Source organism: Triplophysa dalaica, chromosome 20, assembly GCF_015846415.1.
Source record: "Triplophysa dalaica isolate WHDGS20190420 chromosome 20, ASM1584641v1, whole genome shotgun sequence".
Classification (NCBI taxonomy): Eukaryota; Metazoa; Chordata; class Actinopteri; order Cypriniformes; family Nemacheilidae; genus Triplophysa; species Triplophysa dalaica.
This window is the reverse complement of record NC_079561.1, coordinates 894,263-910,462: the sequence shown is the minus strand read 5'-3', so window position 1 is coordinate 910,462 and position 16,200 is coordinate 894,263. Positions and strand designations below refer to the sequence as shown.

Here is a 16,200-nt window from a genome sequence, read left to right as displayed (position 1 = left end):
CAGGCATTGATATAAGGTACTGTAGAGTCAGGCTGTGTGTGTGTGCGTGTGTGTGTGTGCATGTGTGTATGTGTGTATGTGTGAACGCACAGTCTTGTACTGACCCGGCAATTGCTAAGTTCCTCAGCTGTGAAGATAATGTTCCCGCATTTCTTCCCTGGAATGCCCCTAGAGAAAGATAAAAGCTTTTAAACTTTATATAAAATGTGGGGTAATGCTTTAAAGACGAGTTCAGTCGGGCCCAAACCAGAGTTATAAGCACACTACAAGCCCACTCAAAATCAGGACAAATGAGACGACTCCGTTTCTTGTGTGTTTTTCACGGAGCCGCACGGGCTCTTTCTGTCACTAAGAGCTTTCCGCCGAACAATTGGATTGCAATGGCGGTAATGGCGGACCACTTGAGTCGTTGAATAGCCCACATCAAACCCCTGAAAAGAACATGATTCACCTGAAATGAGCCAAAGTGTACGGAACGAGGGAGAAAGGTGATGAGGGCTCGTCAGGAAAAAACATTACAGGCCTGTGGGAGAGAATGGAAAGAGACTTTTGAGAATTATGTGAGGGACACATCAACAGTAAGAAAGACGAGTCTCGTTCATGAAGTGATGTGTCGCAAAAAATAGTAGCAAAAAAGTACGCTTTTTTATGTCATAGCGACTGGAGGTATAGATGATGTGAAGCTAAACAATCCAGCAGCATTACACTGTCGCCTGGGTAGTCCAGACATTTCTTATAAAATTCAGAAATACAAATAAGAAGATTGATTCAAGCTTTAAAGATCACATTCGTCTCCATGGCCACAGACTCATTTTCATTATGTTTAAACCACATTCTAAGTGGTCTCATGCCATTGGCTGAAATCGCATTTCCATGGGAACCAATATCACCGCAACAGTTCGGTGGCTATTTTTCCCTGATACTTTCAGCCTTTTGACCCTCCATTTATGTGCACACACACATTCACATATCGACCACCTAAATCCAGTTAAAGCTCAATGATTCCAATAGGACTCGAGACGGGAAGATCTCCTTAAGACAGACAGGCGGCCCACCACACGTCTCATCTCCCCTCCGGAGACGCATGTCAGATCCAGACATGCAGGTAGGATTCAACGAAGCACATCTGTGGAAAAGGCCAGAGGTGACACGAAGGCAGAAAATGACTCTCAGCTGCTGGAAACGTTTTATCGTGTTATGTCCAGTCGGCTGAGCTACAACCAATGTAATTAAATAAACGCTTATAAAAATATAATTTACAACGGGGGATCATTTCGCATTAAAATGTCCATGTATTTGTTTACACCTCATGTCATTCAAAACCTGTCTATTTCTATAGTGGAACACAAAAGAAGATATTTTGAGAAACGTCTCAGTGGCTTTGTGTCCATTCGATGGAAGTCAATGAGGTCCAGTGTTGTCTGGTTACCCACATTCTCCAAAATATATTCTTTTTGCGTTCTGCATAAGAAAGAAAGTCACACAGGTTTGAGGGGGATGAACGATGAGAGAATTTTTATTTTGGGTTGAACTGTCCCTTTAAGCATTATGCTGTAAGTTTAATTTTTGGTTGACGTTATGCAGTTTTTTTTTTCAAAAGAACCTTTTCAAAATTGAAACGGCATGCCGTACTTTCAGAAATGACCTGAGATCAAAAAATCTTAAACAACAGTGATAGGATAAAAGCAGAATACAGCACAAGGACATCTCACGAGTGGATTCACACAAAGACCAAGTCGAGCGTCTGAAGGGTTCAAGTCCAGCCCGAGACACACTCTCATCATGCTCAACCTCACGGTTTGGTCATCATAACCATAGACTCATTACTCCGTACTAGCCAATGTGTAACTCAAGACAGCTGTCAGTGTCGCTAACTCTCAGATTCTCTTTCCTGCTGCTATGTAAACAATTTATGAAGGTGAGCCGAGATGGTTTTCAGCCCAGGCTTGTGCTGTGAATGAGGGTTCCAAAAGAAAAGAAAGTTCCACCGCTGTAAGTAATACTGAAATATAAAGAAAGGCAGATCAAATTAAAACCACTGAACGACGGCAGTGAAGATATCAATTAAGGACTTTAATGAAAGACATTTAACATTGAGAAAGAAAGTGGATTATTGGATTAAGAATGACTTGAATGTCTTACTCTCAATTGTGCTATAAAATTCACGGTCGCACAAGCAAATATTCTTTCGTTCCAGCCGAGCTGTCACTTCTCTAACGCAGCATATCTGACAGACGGAACAAAAGCGTCGAGATTTTATCTGAGAGCTTCAAATCCCCCAGTTTTAGTGTGTCACTGCCAAAAACATCCCTGCATGTGTAATCAAAGTCCTGTGCAGCCCAGATAAATCTGAGCGGCATTAGAACGGAGAATCCTGAGCCCCTGTTACTGTACACACCGCTGTAAATGAGCCATGAATGTGGCAAGACATTCCTCAAAATCAATGTATTAAAGTTCAGATGTGTAGCTACAAATAAAATGAATTTATATTTATGTGTGTAAAGTAAGTTTGGAAACCATTAGCATCCATCAAACATAAAATTAGAAATGCACCGATATGTACATTTTGGCTGGTAACCGATAATTCTTTAACATTGGAAGCCGATAACCGACATATTGGCCATATACAGCATCTAAATATTAATATGAGATTCCCTAAGATTGAAACAAAAAGCAAACGGCTTCTATTTGAAAATATTCATCGCGGAAAACAAGGTCACCATTGGTTCTCTTTTTCCCTGAAAATCGTGTACCAAACTAGTTACTGTAGTTATTGATTATCTTACCTTCAAACTTTTCTGGTATTTTTAATAAACAAATTATAGATGTTCTTCCAGAAAAAACCAACACCGATGACATTATAAATCACTTTTTATCGACCGATATCGATGATATTAAAAATTATTTTTTATCGACCAACACAGATGACATTATAAATTCCTTTTTATCGACCGATACCGATAATATTAAAATAAAAATTTTATCGACCAACACCGATGACATTATAAATCACTTTTTATCGACCGATAATATTAAAAAAAGATTTTTTATCAACCAACACCGATGACATTATAAATCACTTTTTTTCGACCGACACCGATAACTTTAAAAATCACTTTTTATCGGCCGATACCGATAACATAAAAAATACCCTTTATCGGCTGATAACGATTTGGCCGATCATTTTTCGTGCATCTCTTCATAAAATAAGAAATCTGATTGCTAAGAAAAGTAACAGCACACTTAAACAAGCTATTAAATCTGAAATATCTTTCACGTCTTTGCAAAAATATAATATTGCTGTTGCCTTGCGCTGTGCAGAACAACAGCCCTTATCCATTATGGGCTAATGTAAAATTACTTTAACACACCAGCTCTCATGGCATATTGCTATAATTTGTTATTCAGTCCTTGTAGCTCTTCGATCCGAATGCAGATGTGACAAAATCCTGAAACGCTGTTCATGGTATCATGGTATCATTCACATAATGGTGCCTCAGAAGGGCAAATTACATGAATTTTAGAAGATTCAAGCTTCTAAAAATACAGTTTGAGAGACCTGTACATTCTATTATACACTGCGCTGTTGAAGCACGCTGCGGTTCAGCCATGGGAACACATGCAAGAGAATGAGTAAGCGGTCCAATTATACCCAAATGGTGAGGTTTTTCTAGCGTTCGCATTAACGTTGTTTGGTTTGGTCAGGTTAATTGCTGTCAAAATTCAACTGCTGCCGACACCACTCAAAGCACTAAAACACAGCGCAAAAGTGCATATCGGAGCAATTATAAAGCAGATAAATGTCTGTCGAAAAGGGACTCTGGCGAAATGTATCTGAAGAGAGTGTTCCAAATAAGGACTGCGATCATGTGACCTGATTATGCATAATGAATTTTAAAGGCCACACTGTGTTTGCAGGTCTTCTAGCTGACGGATTCAACACACACACACACACACAAATCCGGGTCGAGAATCAAGAACTGTGCTTAACTTCTAAGCCTGTGGTTCTGTGACTGAGCCCTCTTAATAAGCCAGATACTCATTTGAAGGTCAAACATAACAGCTGTGTACAGAAAAAAAGGTCTTAAAATAAGCTCAATCCTCACATTCACCTAAAATAATATCATCTCTCGAATACATAATAAACACAGACCTAGTTCATGTGACTTCAGACTTGTACAGTATACAACATGCACGCACAAGCCTAAAGGAACAGCACGGACAGAAAGGAAAATCTCTCATCGTTCACACCCTTAAGCAAGGTTATGTTAGTTTACTCAAATTAAAATGTTTAAAACGTTTCTGTTCATTGAAATCGAATAAAATATTGACCTAAAAATGATTGGGAAAAACTTAACCAAAGGAAAAATTGAAATGTTGCCTCAAAAATAACATAAAAAAATTATAAAATGACAAAAGCGTACACCAAAATTGCTAAAACTATTTTAACACTAAAATTAACATAAAAATCTAAAAATAAAAGCCAAGTTTAAATATTATATCCATTTATTTCTCATTTGAGTTTGGGTTCCTCGACACAGGGCCGTGTTGTCTGGCTTGCTCACCAGGAGACTGCATTTATTAGATATTATTTACTAGAATGATCTTGCTTGTTCTGTGTTTTACATTTTATGTTTTTCTTCTGTAAAGCTGCTTTGGAACAATCCACATTGTGAAAAGCACTATATAAATAAAATAAAATTAAACTTATTTTTTTCTGTTGAACAAAAACAATTATAATCTTAAAACGTCATCATTTTGCCATCTGCGATATTGAATCCACTACTGCATACTAGTGGTACATTTTCTTATGTTAGCATGTTGATAACATCAAATCTCTGTGTCTAGTTGTCAAGAGGAATGCTAAAATAAAGAGATTTGAACTAAGTACTTGAACTAAGTGATTTTTTATGCTTTCAATATCGCTAAATAAGTTCCAAATATGAGTAATTCTCATCTTACACACCTATTGTTTTGCTTCAAAAGACACACTTTATTAACTCAATGGAACCAATACATTTGACTTTAAATTCCTTTAATGATGAATGGATGGGATTTTTGGGGGCTTCGACATTTTGAGTGCCGACTTATATGATTTTTTTTTTTTAAATGATTTGTTTGTGTTTAGCTGAACAAAGTAAGTCATATACAGTACATCTGGCGTAAGGGTGATTTAATTATGAAAGAATATTTATTTTTGGTTCAACTGTTCAACAATTTTTTATGCATGAATGTTATTGCCTAATATATAAAATCACTTGAGTATATAGATATGTTACTAGAGAATATATCAGTGTTTTTCATTCTAAAGTTGTTATAGGTACTTAAGTCCAAGCCTGACAAGCAGGTAGTGACTGTAGAGTATTCAGCGGTGTATCTAGACACACTTCTTCACCCTCATACATCTCACTATAAACACCTGACAGCTGCTATGATGAATGTCTCCAAGACCAAAGGTATTTTCACAGAAAATGTCATGCTTCTTTTCGGCTAATTAGGACCTCAGTGTGTGTGTGTGTGTGTGTGCGTGTGTTGTGTGTGTGTGTGTGTGTGTGTGTGTGGTGGGGGGTTGAGTTAAATTGCAAATTTCACATGAAACAGATTGATCGAGTGCGTATAAAAACACACGGCCGTAGCATTAGATAATGTTTTTCAAGCAGTGTCCACAGACAAATCACCCTCCTTCTGATACAGCGATTGTCTCTACCCGCATCCAAAACACATTTTTTGAGCATATTTCAAACAGTTTCAAACCTAAGATTGCGTTTAAAACCTCCAAGCCGAAATACCCACAACTCCGTCCTGTTATTGCACAGCCTTGTATGCCTTCTCTCATCTCAAACATTCCTGGACTGAAACCAGGTTGTCTAAAAATATTTTGCTCTGACTGGGTTCGGCAGCATTGAGCCTGACACTACTGTACGGTTCTCATCTAACCACGCACATTCTCTCCAGAAATCCATGTGGAAATGAGACTGGAGAGAATCAAGCCTGAGGGGGCCGAGAATCACTAATCCCCCTCTCGGAACATCCCGTGGCATCTCCCGTCCTAAGGACTCCCTGGCCTTATCTTGTGAAAACAGAGGGAATTAGATGTATTTGCCCAAATGCAATGCTGTGTAATTGAAAAGCCACTAGTCTTGGTGGGTTGTCATAGAAACCGGCAGGTAATAGAGTAGTACCTCTTCTTCCACACTTCCACCCCAGTGTGTTACAGTATCTGCCCACCAGCTCTTTAGAGAGACGTGCTGACCTACTAAAAAATGCCTAGTGCCGCCAACCTCTCTCTTAATCCTGCTGTCCTCCTGCACACAGAAGCAGAAAGAGCGACACAAAGGCCAAAAGGAGACAACCTATTTTGTGTTTTTACCCCTTGCTGTGTCACCCTCAGACTCGACTGCAAACAACAGCTCGACACACATTGTGATGCGGAGCACATTTGCGCCCTTCCGGCTCTTCGGGGATAAAACAAGCTTTAAGAAAGAACTTACTGTAGAAACTATTTCTCATGTTATTAGGGTGGTTAGTCACACAGTCTAGTTGTGGCTTCGATATTTTTCATCTCTTTAAATGATAATGAGTTACAGCGCACCCCACCCCCCTTCAGTCCGGCTTTTCATATGATGTCTCCCTTAAGAAAAGTCACGTTCGAGTAAACTCTACTTCGATTGGTCAGAGTGCATTGGTTTATTTTCCGGCCGGTCACGCGAGTGATAATGAGGTTCGCATCTCTCACGGCAGAGCTCAGAAGCATAAAATGTGAGAAGGTCGAGAGAGAGCCAGGCCTGGATTTTATGTTGTGTTTTATTATGTTTGTGTGGCCGGCAGTCGACCATGAGGGAGCTGTCAGCACTCTTCTTTCATTTTGTTGTTTGATTATTTTATTAAAAGTTTGGTTTAACGTTTGCAGGTTCCCATCTCCTTCCTTCCTTACTTTGAACATGGAGCCATTAGCAAAACAATCCCTTTGGTTTGTGTGTTACAGTCTGGTTCTTTGGTCCGTTGGGTCGGATGGTTTTATCATGTCTAGCGAAGTGCTCCAGAGTTCGTTTGCAATCTGGCCGAGATCACCTTGTTCAGGCGGTCTCGGAGCGATTGTTTTGGGGCGGATCCTAGCGCCTAGTGTTCACAAATGCCTATACGAACCCAACCAAGAGAGAAAACGCACCAGGTTTCGAAACAAACCCTTATGTGTGAAAACGTCCAAAGTAATCTTGGATAATTTGAACCACCTAAAGTCATTTTTATGTGATTTACTTTGTTCTTTCATGATGTAAGGAACATTATGTGAAAATACAATCTGGATATCTTAAATATTGACTTGGTAAGGCCATATCAAAGATTACATTAAAAAAGAAATGATTGGCTAAAATCTATAATTTTGATGCTTGTTATCTCATAATTAGATTTTAACATCGTTTCACGTGCAGTCTGGGTCACAAATTAAACTCAAAAAGACAAATATAGACAAATAAACACCATTCACATTGCTCCAAATCCAAAATTCACATAATATTGTAAAACCTCACATGTAACATTCATGTTCTTTTCCGTACAGTCAAATGCAAATAAAATCCCTTTGAAGGCATCATCTCTCCCCCATCCTACTTCGTGCCCCTGAAATAGATCATTGATGTGACCCAGATATGCTGGACAGTGGCAGCTTGTGTTGAAATGCCACAGTCTCGAGACGCAGAGTCCCATCCTTCCACCACACGTAGACGTAAACTTCATTACTTTCTCTTTTTAACCCTAATCAGTTCATATTATCACCAATTCTAGATTGGCAAGGGCACAGAATGTGTGCTTCTGAGAAAACCCAAACAAGCACCATCACTGGTTAAAAGCATCGATTTTCGAAGAGGCGTCAAAAGCTGGAGACTGTGAAAGATTTCGAACCACAAGCTGTGCGAAAAAGCTCAATTTATCAAAGCTTTTGTCTCATAATCATCGTGAGGCCACTTACTAAATAAATTAGCTCACTTGGGCCATGAAATGAACTCATGCCTTAGATGTGGTTAAGTCTGAGGCCTGAATAGAAACCCCATGGGCTTTGCAGAATTCATAAAAGTCAGTTTCCATGGTTTTGTTTCTACTTTAAAAAGAAATAGTTCACCTTACAATGTTCAGTTATCACCCTGATGTCGCTTTAAATCTGTATGATTATATTTCTTATATGAGACCCGCAACGTGATTTTCTGAAGAAAAGCCAAGGACACTTTTCTAAATGTTATTGAAATGACAAAAAGCATCATAAAATAAATAATACAAGTCGTCCAAACAGGAAGACTACACCAATCATTTGCACCACCACCATAGTATTCCCACATCCACTTGGCCAAGACATTCTTTAAAGGAACCTTGGGTGTAGGGAGATGTACATTATACCTTAATATATTAACAATTGACTTTATAAATTTGAAATAAGAAAAGTGTGACCGTCACAGTATTCATTAACTTTGAAAAAATATTTGTATTCGGAGGCCACCATTTCTTTGCATCAAAATATGTGACATCAAATGAATTTGGTTATTAAAATGTAATGTATGTTTGTATTGTTTCTGACCGACAATATAGAAATGTTAGAAAATACACCAAATAGCGTCTTTAATTTCTTTCTTTATTGTTTTAGCCTTATTATAATATAGATTAATATTTACTGAAGAACTGATTACTGTGTCTGTGTTCAGTTTGACTGCCTGTGCGAGCACCGTTTTACGTCATCATAAAAGTCATGACGGCCTACTTAGGTTAAAATGAGTATTACAATCAGGTTTTTTTAAAGAATGTAAATGTATGTGTTATTAACGACAAATGCTAGTAGTGTTAAACTCTTACAACGTATTAAGCCATACATCTCTCTAAACACTGGGTTCCCTTAAAAAAATTCACCTTTTGCATTCTACGGCATAAAGTAAGTCATAGAGTTTGTAATGACGTGACGGGTGAGTAAATGATTGAATTTCATTTCTGGGACTGGGATTTGTAACAGGGGTGAAAATAATCTTAAAACTTACGACAGCACCCGCTCCAGCCTCGACCCGGTGGACCCAATAATCTCTCCTAGAGTGCAGAAAGTCTGGCCGAGAAATGACTGCGAGAGAGAAAATGATGAAGGTAGATCACACAGTGCTGTGGTTTTCCCGTTTCAAAAACACAAATCAGCAGTGACAGCCTTGTCAGGACAATCTCAGAAAGACGGTGTGAGGACTCACCTTGGATACAGTATGTCACTGAGTATAAAGACAGGTGAGGTCTGGCTGATGAAACTCTAAGCAATGGAAGGGTGAATCAATGACACGGCAATGCATACAAAAAGCAAGCCCAAAAAATAAAGAAATAAAACAACGAAACAAGACAAAGGTACTGACTTTGACAACTACGACATACTTCCGTAAAGGACACAGAGAGGTTGGGGCTTTGAACTCTCCACAAAGGAAATAACATGACAAGAACACACTTTTTGAGAATGAGAAATAAAAACAAACTGCATTCCCTTGAAACATGACATTGGAAATGAGCAAAGGATAATTTAATTGTACCTTCTGTTGTCCTCATCAATTGTAGCAAAGAAAACATTAACCCAACTTGTGATTTTGTCCAGGCAACAGACTGAAGCTACCAGACATTGCATCATGGTTCATTAGCACAGTGGTTCTCAACTGGTTTTGCCTCAGGGTCCAGACACAATGCTGGACAACGACAGTGATAAAGGTATGCCTACTCATTGTGCAATTCCAACTATACACAATTATAAGGTTCTCCAAAGTTGTTTATCCATTGCATGAAGCACTGTTTTCAACCTAATCTGAACAGACCTGCGGCACATTTTTGATCACGACCCTCCGGTTGAGAAACACTGTATCATCATCCATGAAACACCGTGGGACAAAGTTTGCTTACATGTTTTGACATGTTTGAGCTTCTGGAGTCCACATTGTATCTGTGTGAAATAAGCAAACGTGATTTAAAATGTCAGTAATATCTGTGATTTCCCAACACAGGCTCACAGCAATTCTTAACTAATTTACTTGATGGCTAATTTGTATGGATTTCTACAATGTTATTCATATATTTTTCTGTGATATAATTTCATCACGGTTAGGTTTAGGGGAGGGGCTTCAGTATGGCGTTTTCGTACAATTCACATTGAGGTCTGTGATACAAATTCATACGAATTAGCCACCTTGTAAAATTGTTGGGAATTCTTGTAGGATCAGGCAAAATTGCTGATGAAATTTCACGGTAACTTTCCCTGCAGTGACATTACATTTGGGTGGACCCTAATGCTTTTTTTCAAATAATCATGCGTTTTTGTTATATTCAAATATTAATTCATACGGATTAGCCACCTTGTAAAATAATAACAAATCCTGTGAGATCCGGCTTGGTTTGCAAACAAAACCCTAACCCAAACAAAATTACCACAAACTAGTGTATCATACGAATGAAAACAAATTCGCCACCTCGTAAAACTGTTAAGATTAGGTTGGGTTTACACAGCTTTAAGACACTAGAAGATCATAATACTTCTTCTTGTGCTTTTTTTCCTGAAACAAAAGGCCTTTAGCATCATCATCAACTTACGCGTCAAATCGAAGGTTCTGCTTTTCTTCAAAGAAGTAATCCAAGACAAATTTCCTCACAAAGTCTGGGTTTAGAGTGTTGTCAATCACTTCTGTTCTACCAAACTAAAACAAGAAAGAACAAATCATCTAAACAGAAAAAAGCAATAAAATGACTTCTGCATTATTTTTATTTATTTTCCATAGCAATACTACTAAACGTTATATGGATACACCCTTCTAGACGAGTTCAAGCATACATACTGTAAAAAAAATGACACCATCCACTCATTTAAAAATGTTTGCCCTTAAAAAACCCACCATCTCTTTCAGAAATCTACAACAAAACGTCACACAGAGATGAACAGAGAGCCAAATAAGGCTGATGTGAATTGTTCAACCGTGTTGAAAATGTGCACAGCTGAATTAGACAGAATGAAACACTGGTGTGCCAAGAATAATAACAATTCCTATGATCGCTTTTTCATGATCGCAATCAAAATTACCCCTGAAACTTCCCTCCTTTATGCAGGCTCAGAAACAGCCCGAGCGCTGCGTGAATGTGGGGCAGGAATAGAATCTCACAGTGTGATTCTGAACTCATACAGCTTCCTGCCAACGAACACATCCCTGAAGCAATCAGACAGTAATTCCCATCGGGCAGGAGCTTCGGCGGAGCTCACTGACGGACCAGAGTAATGAACTATTGATTCCTAACTCAGATTCAGAGCCCAAGATCATGTTCTCAACGCCCTAGACACATAATCCCACCTATCAATTTAGTATCCATGCTTTCCATTATCTGCTTCTGGAGGACTTCCTGAAGTCGGTCTGTCATTGCTACAGTACATAATTGTTTAGGGTTGTTTAGGACGCGGTTGCTATGCACGGGTTAGGATGTATACTTGCAATGTAAGTGGGCACTTGTGAGTTGATACGCATGAAAAATGCCTGGTTCAGATACACGCTAGCTATATAAAAATTCTGTGAATATTTTATGATGCCATCTGGAAAGGGATGTATCTCTCGAGAAGTCTAGAGCGCTTCATTCTTCAAGTTTCCAAAGGCAACACTCGCTGTAAACAATGTTCAAAAGGTTTTATAAGTATAATTTAAAGGATGGCTCACCCAAAAAAATTATTCTTTCATCATTCATTCACCCTCATGTCATTTGAAAGCTGTATGACTTTCATTCTAGTGAAAAAACAAAAGAAGATATTTTGAAGAATGTTGGCTCATTGACTTCCATTATAGACACACTGTTTTTGTTGATTTGACTTCAAAAAAATAAGTTACCCAGCTGCCTCAAATTGTTTTGTAAATTCAACTTAAAAATATTAGTTAATAATTTTGCATCAAATTCATGTAATACATTTTTTTTTATTTCATTGAATTAACGCTTAGTTTTAAGGCAAACTGGTAACTTGCTGAAAGTTACTAGTTGAAACAACAAATACATATTTACGGCGCACAAAACCACTTGTGTTCCACAGAATAGAGAGCTGGGGTACTGGGGGAAAGTTTTGCTTGTATGGTGAACAATCCCTTTAACTTAACACAGCATGTATTAACTTCTGTTCACTGTATTTCAAATGGTTTACTTATAGAATAGTCAATACATTTGCAACACTTGAAAAAAAAAATGCCTTCCTTTTTTGCCAAAGACTTCAAGCAAGCATTCTGCACAGGCAGTAGAGATAGAAGAGGACAGAAATTATTACATAAGTCCTTGAAAGAAGAAAGAGCATTTGAGTGGTTGACATAACCTGCTCATTTCACACCCGGGGTGTCAGAAATAGATATAAAGTAAAGCTGCTTTATGACAATACAGAGCTATCAATATTGTCAAACATGAATAGAGTGAGAAGACAGTTCTAAATACAAAGTACTGCTTAAAATGATTACTAAATACTTCATTTTAATGTATTAATTTTTGGATTCTTTATTAAAAACATTTTGCTATTTTTATAACAATTCAATTAACCAATTTTTGAATCCTCTGGTATTGTTAAAAATCATCATCAACATTACAATAATGAATTATTCAGTTTTAATGTAATAAATTTGATAATAAATTCAAATGAAATCATATATTCAATTTTTTTAAAGAGTGTGTTCATGTGGTACTACTTTCAGACTTAAAAAGACTAAAGAAAACAACTGTATGTTGTTGTTTATCTTTCCCTTCATTCAACTCTTAAAATGGCCGTGCAGTTATTTTTGGATCTAAAGACTAAATATTTAAGGATCTCGCTTCTGTAAATCACTTTTGTACAATGAGTAAGTAAATAAATAATTGCAATAGTAAATTAGCTTATTTCCAATATAAAAAATACATCCAAATAATGATGCAGTAGAACTTCATAATATTATTTTTCAACAACAATTTCAATCTGAAGTCAGTCGTGCGACTCATCTTCAGGATGGTGCAGAGGCGTCTTGACGCTCAATTGACAATCGTCACGTAACATAAAAGAATGAAAACAGGACATCCACAAAAAAGTGGATGAGAAAATATTGACTGATAGATACAGAAATCTGATAATAAACTGACAATTCCAAGATTTCATGGTGGATATAAAAGCACAAGAATGGGCCGCATCAATATAAGGGCTGGAAGGGTTTGGCCTTTGATCCTAAAACTGCATCAGATGGACCATGATAATCGATATCACAGTGCGAAAAACGAAAGAAAACAAAAGCATACTCACCTCTCTCCACTCTTTAGTACCAATTCCTTGAACATACAAGACAACCACTGTCAAGAGAAATGGGGAAAATTAATAGTCGAAAGGAAATGAACCCAGTAAACACACAAAAATACACACAAATGCTCATCTGAAAGCATGACGTCTTGCAACCTGTGCAAAGTTTCCATAAATAAACCTATAGGAGAATCTTAATCGATGACTCCATATTACCATCTAAATGACTTGGAGAAGCAACTTCTGTATGGCTCGTGACCAATCTTGCATTAATCGCAACTCCAAGCGCACTCTAATCGTGAAGCAGCAGGTGTGAGATCTCAGCTCATCAATTTTTACATTCAATCATTTAAGAGGACTCCAAACAGGAAACACTCTGACTAACAAATGGACCGCAACTCAGGGGGTGGTAGTTCGAGTAGACGCCTGCGTCTGCAAGCATTCTCGACAAGACACCGTACGGTCCAGAGAGCTCTTGAGGAATGCTAAAATTTGGACATTGAACCTTTTCTTTCATACGTTCTCTCTTCACAGACCTCAAGCTTTTACAAAGATCTGCGGGAGAGCCATCAGTTGTAATCCCTTTGCGAAGACGGTAACACGAGGGTCATTCAGAACATTTTCATGGCAACCCTGTTATGTTTCAGAGTTGAAGATGAGTTCAGAAACGCCTGGAAAATAACCACAAGCGTTTATATCCAATAGGTTTGAGCTTTGTGCCAAGAACCAAGAAAAGTTGAGCTTTTGAGTTTGAAAAAGCCAAGTGCAAACATAATGAAATACAAAAAGAACGAGAAAAAACGAAGTGTTAAAAGTGCACGATTTGAAAAAAAATCTCACTAACAAAACATGAAAACGTCAGAAAGAGCAAACAATAATCTTTACAGCAGGAAATGTCACAAGCCACAACAGACTAGAACTGAAAGTGCAGCTACAAAAACATTTTCTCAGAATAAAGTGTTTTAGAAAACACATTAAGAAAACACCTGTGAAAAATACACATTCAAAGATTCAAGTGTTTTATTTTGACATTTTCTTTTGCATTAAACAACAAAACAGAGTCAAATCTATACATTAAGTTGATTAAGTTCAGTATTGCAATAATTAAATCAGTATTATACCATGGTCTGTCTGAATACACGATTCTGATTGGCTGGAAGGTGTGCATTAAAAGCCTTCAACGCACGGGTAACTCCAATCAGTTTGATTACATTTGAAATGAAATAAGCATATTTTTCAACTGTTTGATCTAAAATGACAATGTATACATCAATAAAAGTTTTACCTTGGTGAATAACCATGGTATAAGCGGGATAATCCACGGCTAGCTGTGCATTAAAGGATTGAAGAACCACCCGACGAGAAGCAGTAATCCACTGGTTTTATAAGAGTAAGGCATTATTTCAGAGAATCCAGTGAGAAAATCTATTCAGTGATGCAAATGTTATTTGGAGCAAAGCATTACGCGTCACAATCTTTTGGCATGGGACGAGATGAGACTGACCAAATTCATTATTTTCAAGTCTACAGAAATCTACAGTAACTACAGCGGACCAGAAAATGTTTAGCGATTTCACATAAATTACACGGAACGATCATCAGAGGACAAAAGCGTTTCAGGAAGAGCACAGACACCTATTCAGGTATGACCTTTGCTAGATCAAGCGAGGAACTGATTTGGAATAAATCTCAGTGTAAATTACAGCGACTCAGACGTCAGTCAAGCGTTTGATTGCTGTGAGCATGAGGGTGCAGGATTAATACATGTTATAATTGAGGCTCCTCTGACTCGAGCAGGTTTAAACAGACAAGTTTCAATCAGAGGCTTTTCTTTTTCTTTTTATTTTCTGAACTCTGAGATTACTTTTGAAAGGCAAGTGGGCCTTTGATAATTCTAGACAAAGGAGAAAAAAAATAAACGCCCTACGAGTACCATACTTTTAGAAACGCCTTCTCGTACCGAATAGCTGTAAATACCTCATCTCAAACCTTGGAATTCGTTTTCAAGGCAACAGCAAAATTATTCATTTGAATAACATTCATAGCTGTGCGTGTGACATCTGTTGGGAGGAGAAAATGTTGTGTGCTTTGACCCTTCAGAATAATGTGATGTTAAAATATTGCCACATTCATATTACCATTCAAGACGACCGTTTTATTACCCTTAAGAATAGTAAATAAATCTCTCTGAGAATGATGATATGCCCATTATTCAATCAAGAGAATCACACAGCTCTAAGTATGTAAATGCAAAACCTTAAATTGAGTTAACTACATTCAATTTTATAACGCTGTGCAATGGAAACGATGGCTGTTTAGAAGGAAATACTCGCATTCCCCTCACTACACATCTTTAAGTATTTAAATCGATGCACTTTACGATTAAAAACATCTCAAATTGTAGTATGGTAGAGTGCTGGGCTCATCACGTTGTATGGTCAAGCGCATTGCATTGTGGGAAACTGACAGTATTCCGTTTTCTGTAAACTTGAGAGAATGTAGGATCTTTTGACACAAACACAGCCACTGTCCACTGTGGACTTGTCAAGCCACACAACATGAAGAGGTTATGACAACAGATCAGGACTCACCCGGTGCAGACCTTGAAAATGTGTCAGCATCCAGCAAACTCCTGGAGAAAGAAAGAAAAAAATGATAGTGCTGAAAATCACAGATGGCACAAAATGAATGCCGTAATAATAAACCAGTCTCCAAAACCTGAAATGAAGCGGCTGTCCATGTGAGGAAAAACAGAAGTAGCTTTAATCTAAACAAACAGACTCGTTGATGAGCAAGTTCAGCTTTTCTCAGCCAAACATCAATAATGAAGGTCATGAACATTTAAAGCCAACAGGAAATCAAAACTGACCCAGTTTTCTGTCTTATGAGGACTGATAAATCATTGCCAACCCTTTCATAACTAATCATCT

At 37.8% G+C, this 16,200-nt stretch overlaps 1 protein-coding gene across 1 annotated transcript in view; it reads right to left on the bottom strand.

Moving 5' to 3' along the window:
• Positions 1-16,200, bottom strand: part of cpne9 (copine family member IX) — a 37,866-nt gene that overhangs the window by 16,659 nt on the left and 5,007 nt on the right. Inside the window, exons 2-8 of the mRNA XM_056733681.1 lie at positions 15,862-15,902; positions 13,277-13,323; positions 10,588-10,691; positions 9,904-9,943; positions 9,543-9,545; positions 9,018-9,094; positions 105-168 (exon numbers count right to left, since the gene is read on the bottom strand). Of these exons, the coding sequence (XP_056589659.1) occupies positions 105-168; positions 9,018-9,094; positions 9,543-9,545; positions 9,904-9,943; positions 10,588-10,691; positions 13,277-13,323; positions 15,862-15,902 (376 nt within the window). The remainder of the gene's footprint in view (positions 1-104; positions 169-9,017; positions 9,095-9,542; positions 9,546-9,903; positions 9,944-10,587; positions 10,692-13,276; positions 13,324-15,861; positions 15,903-16,200) is intronic.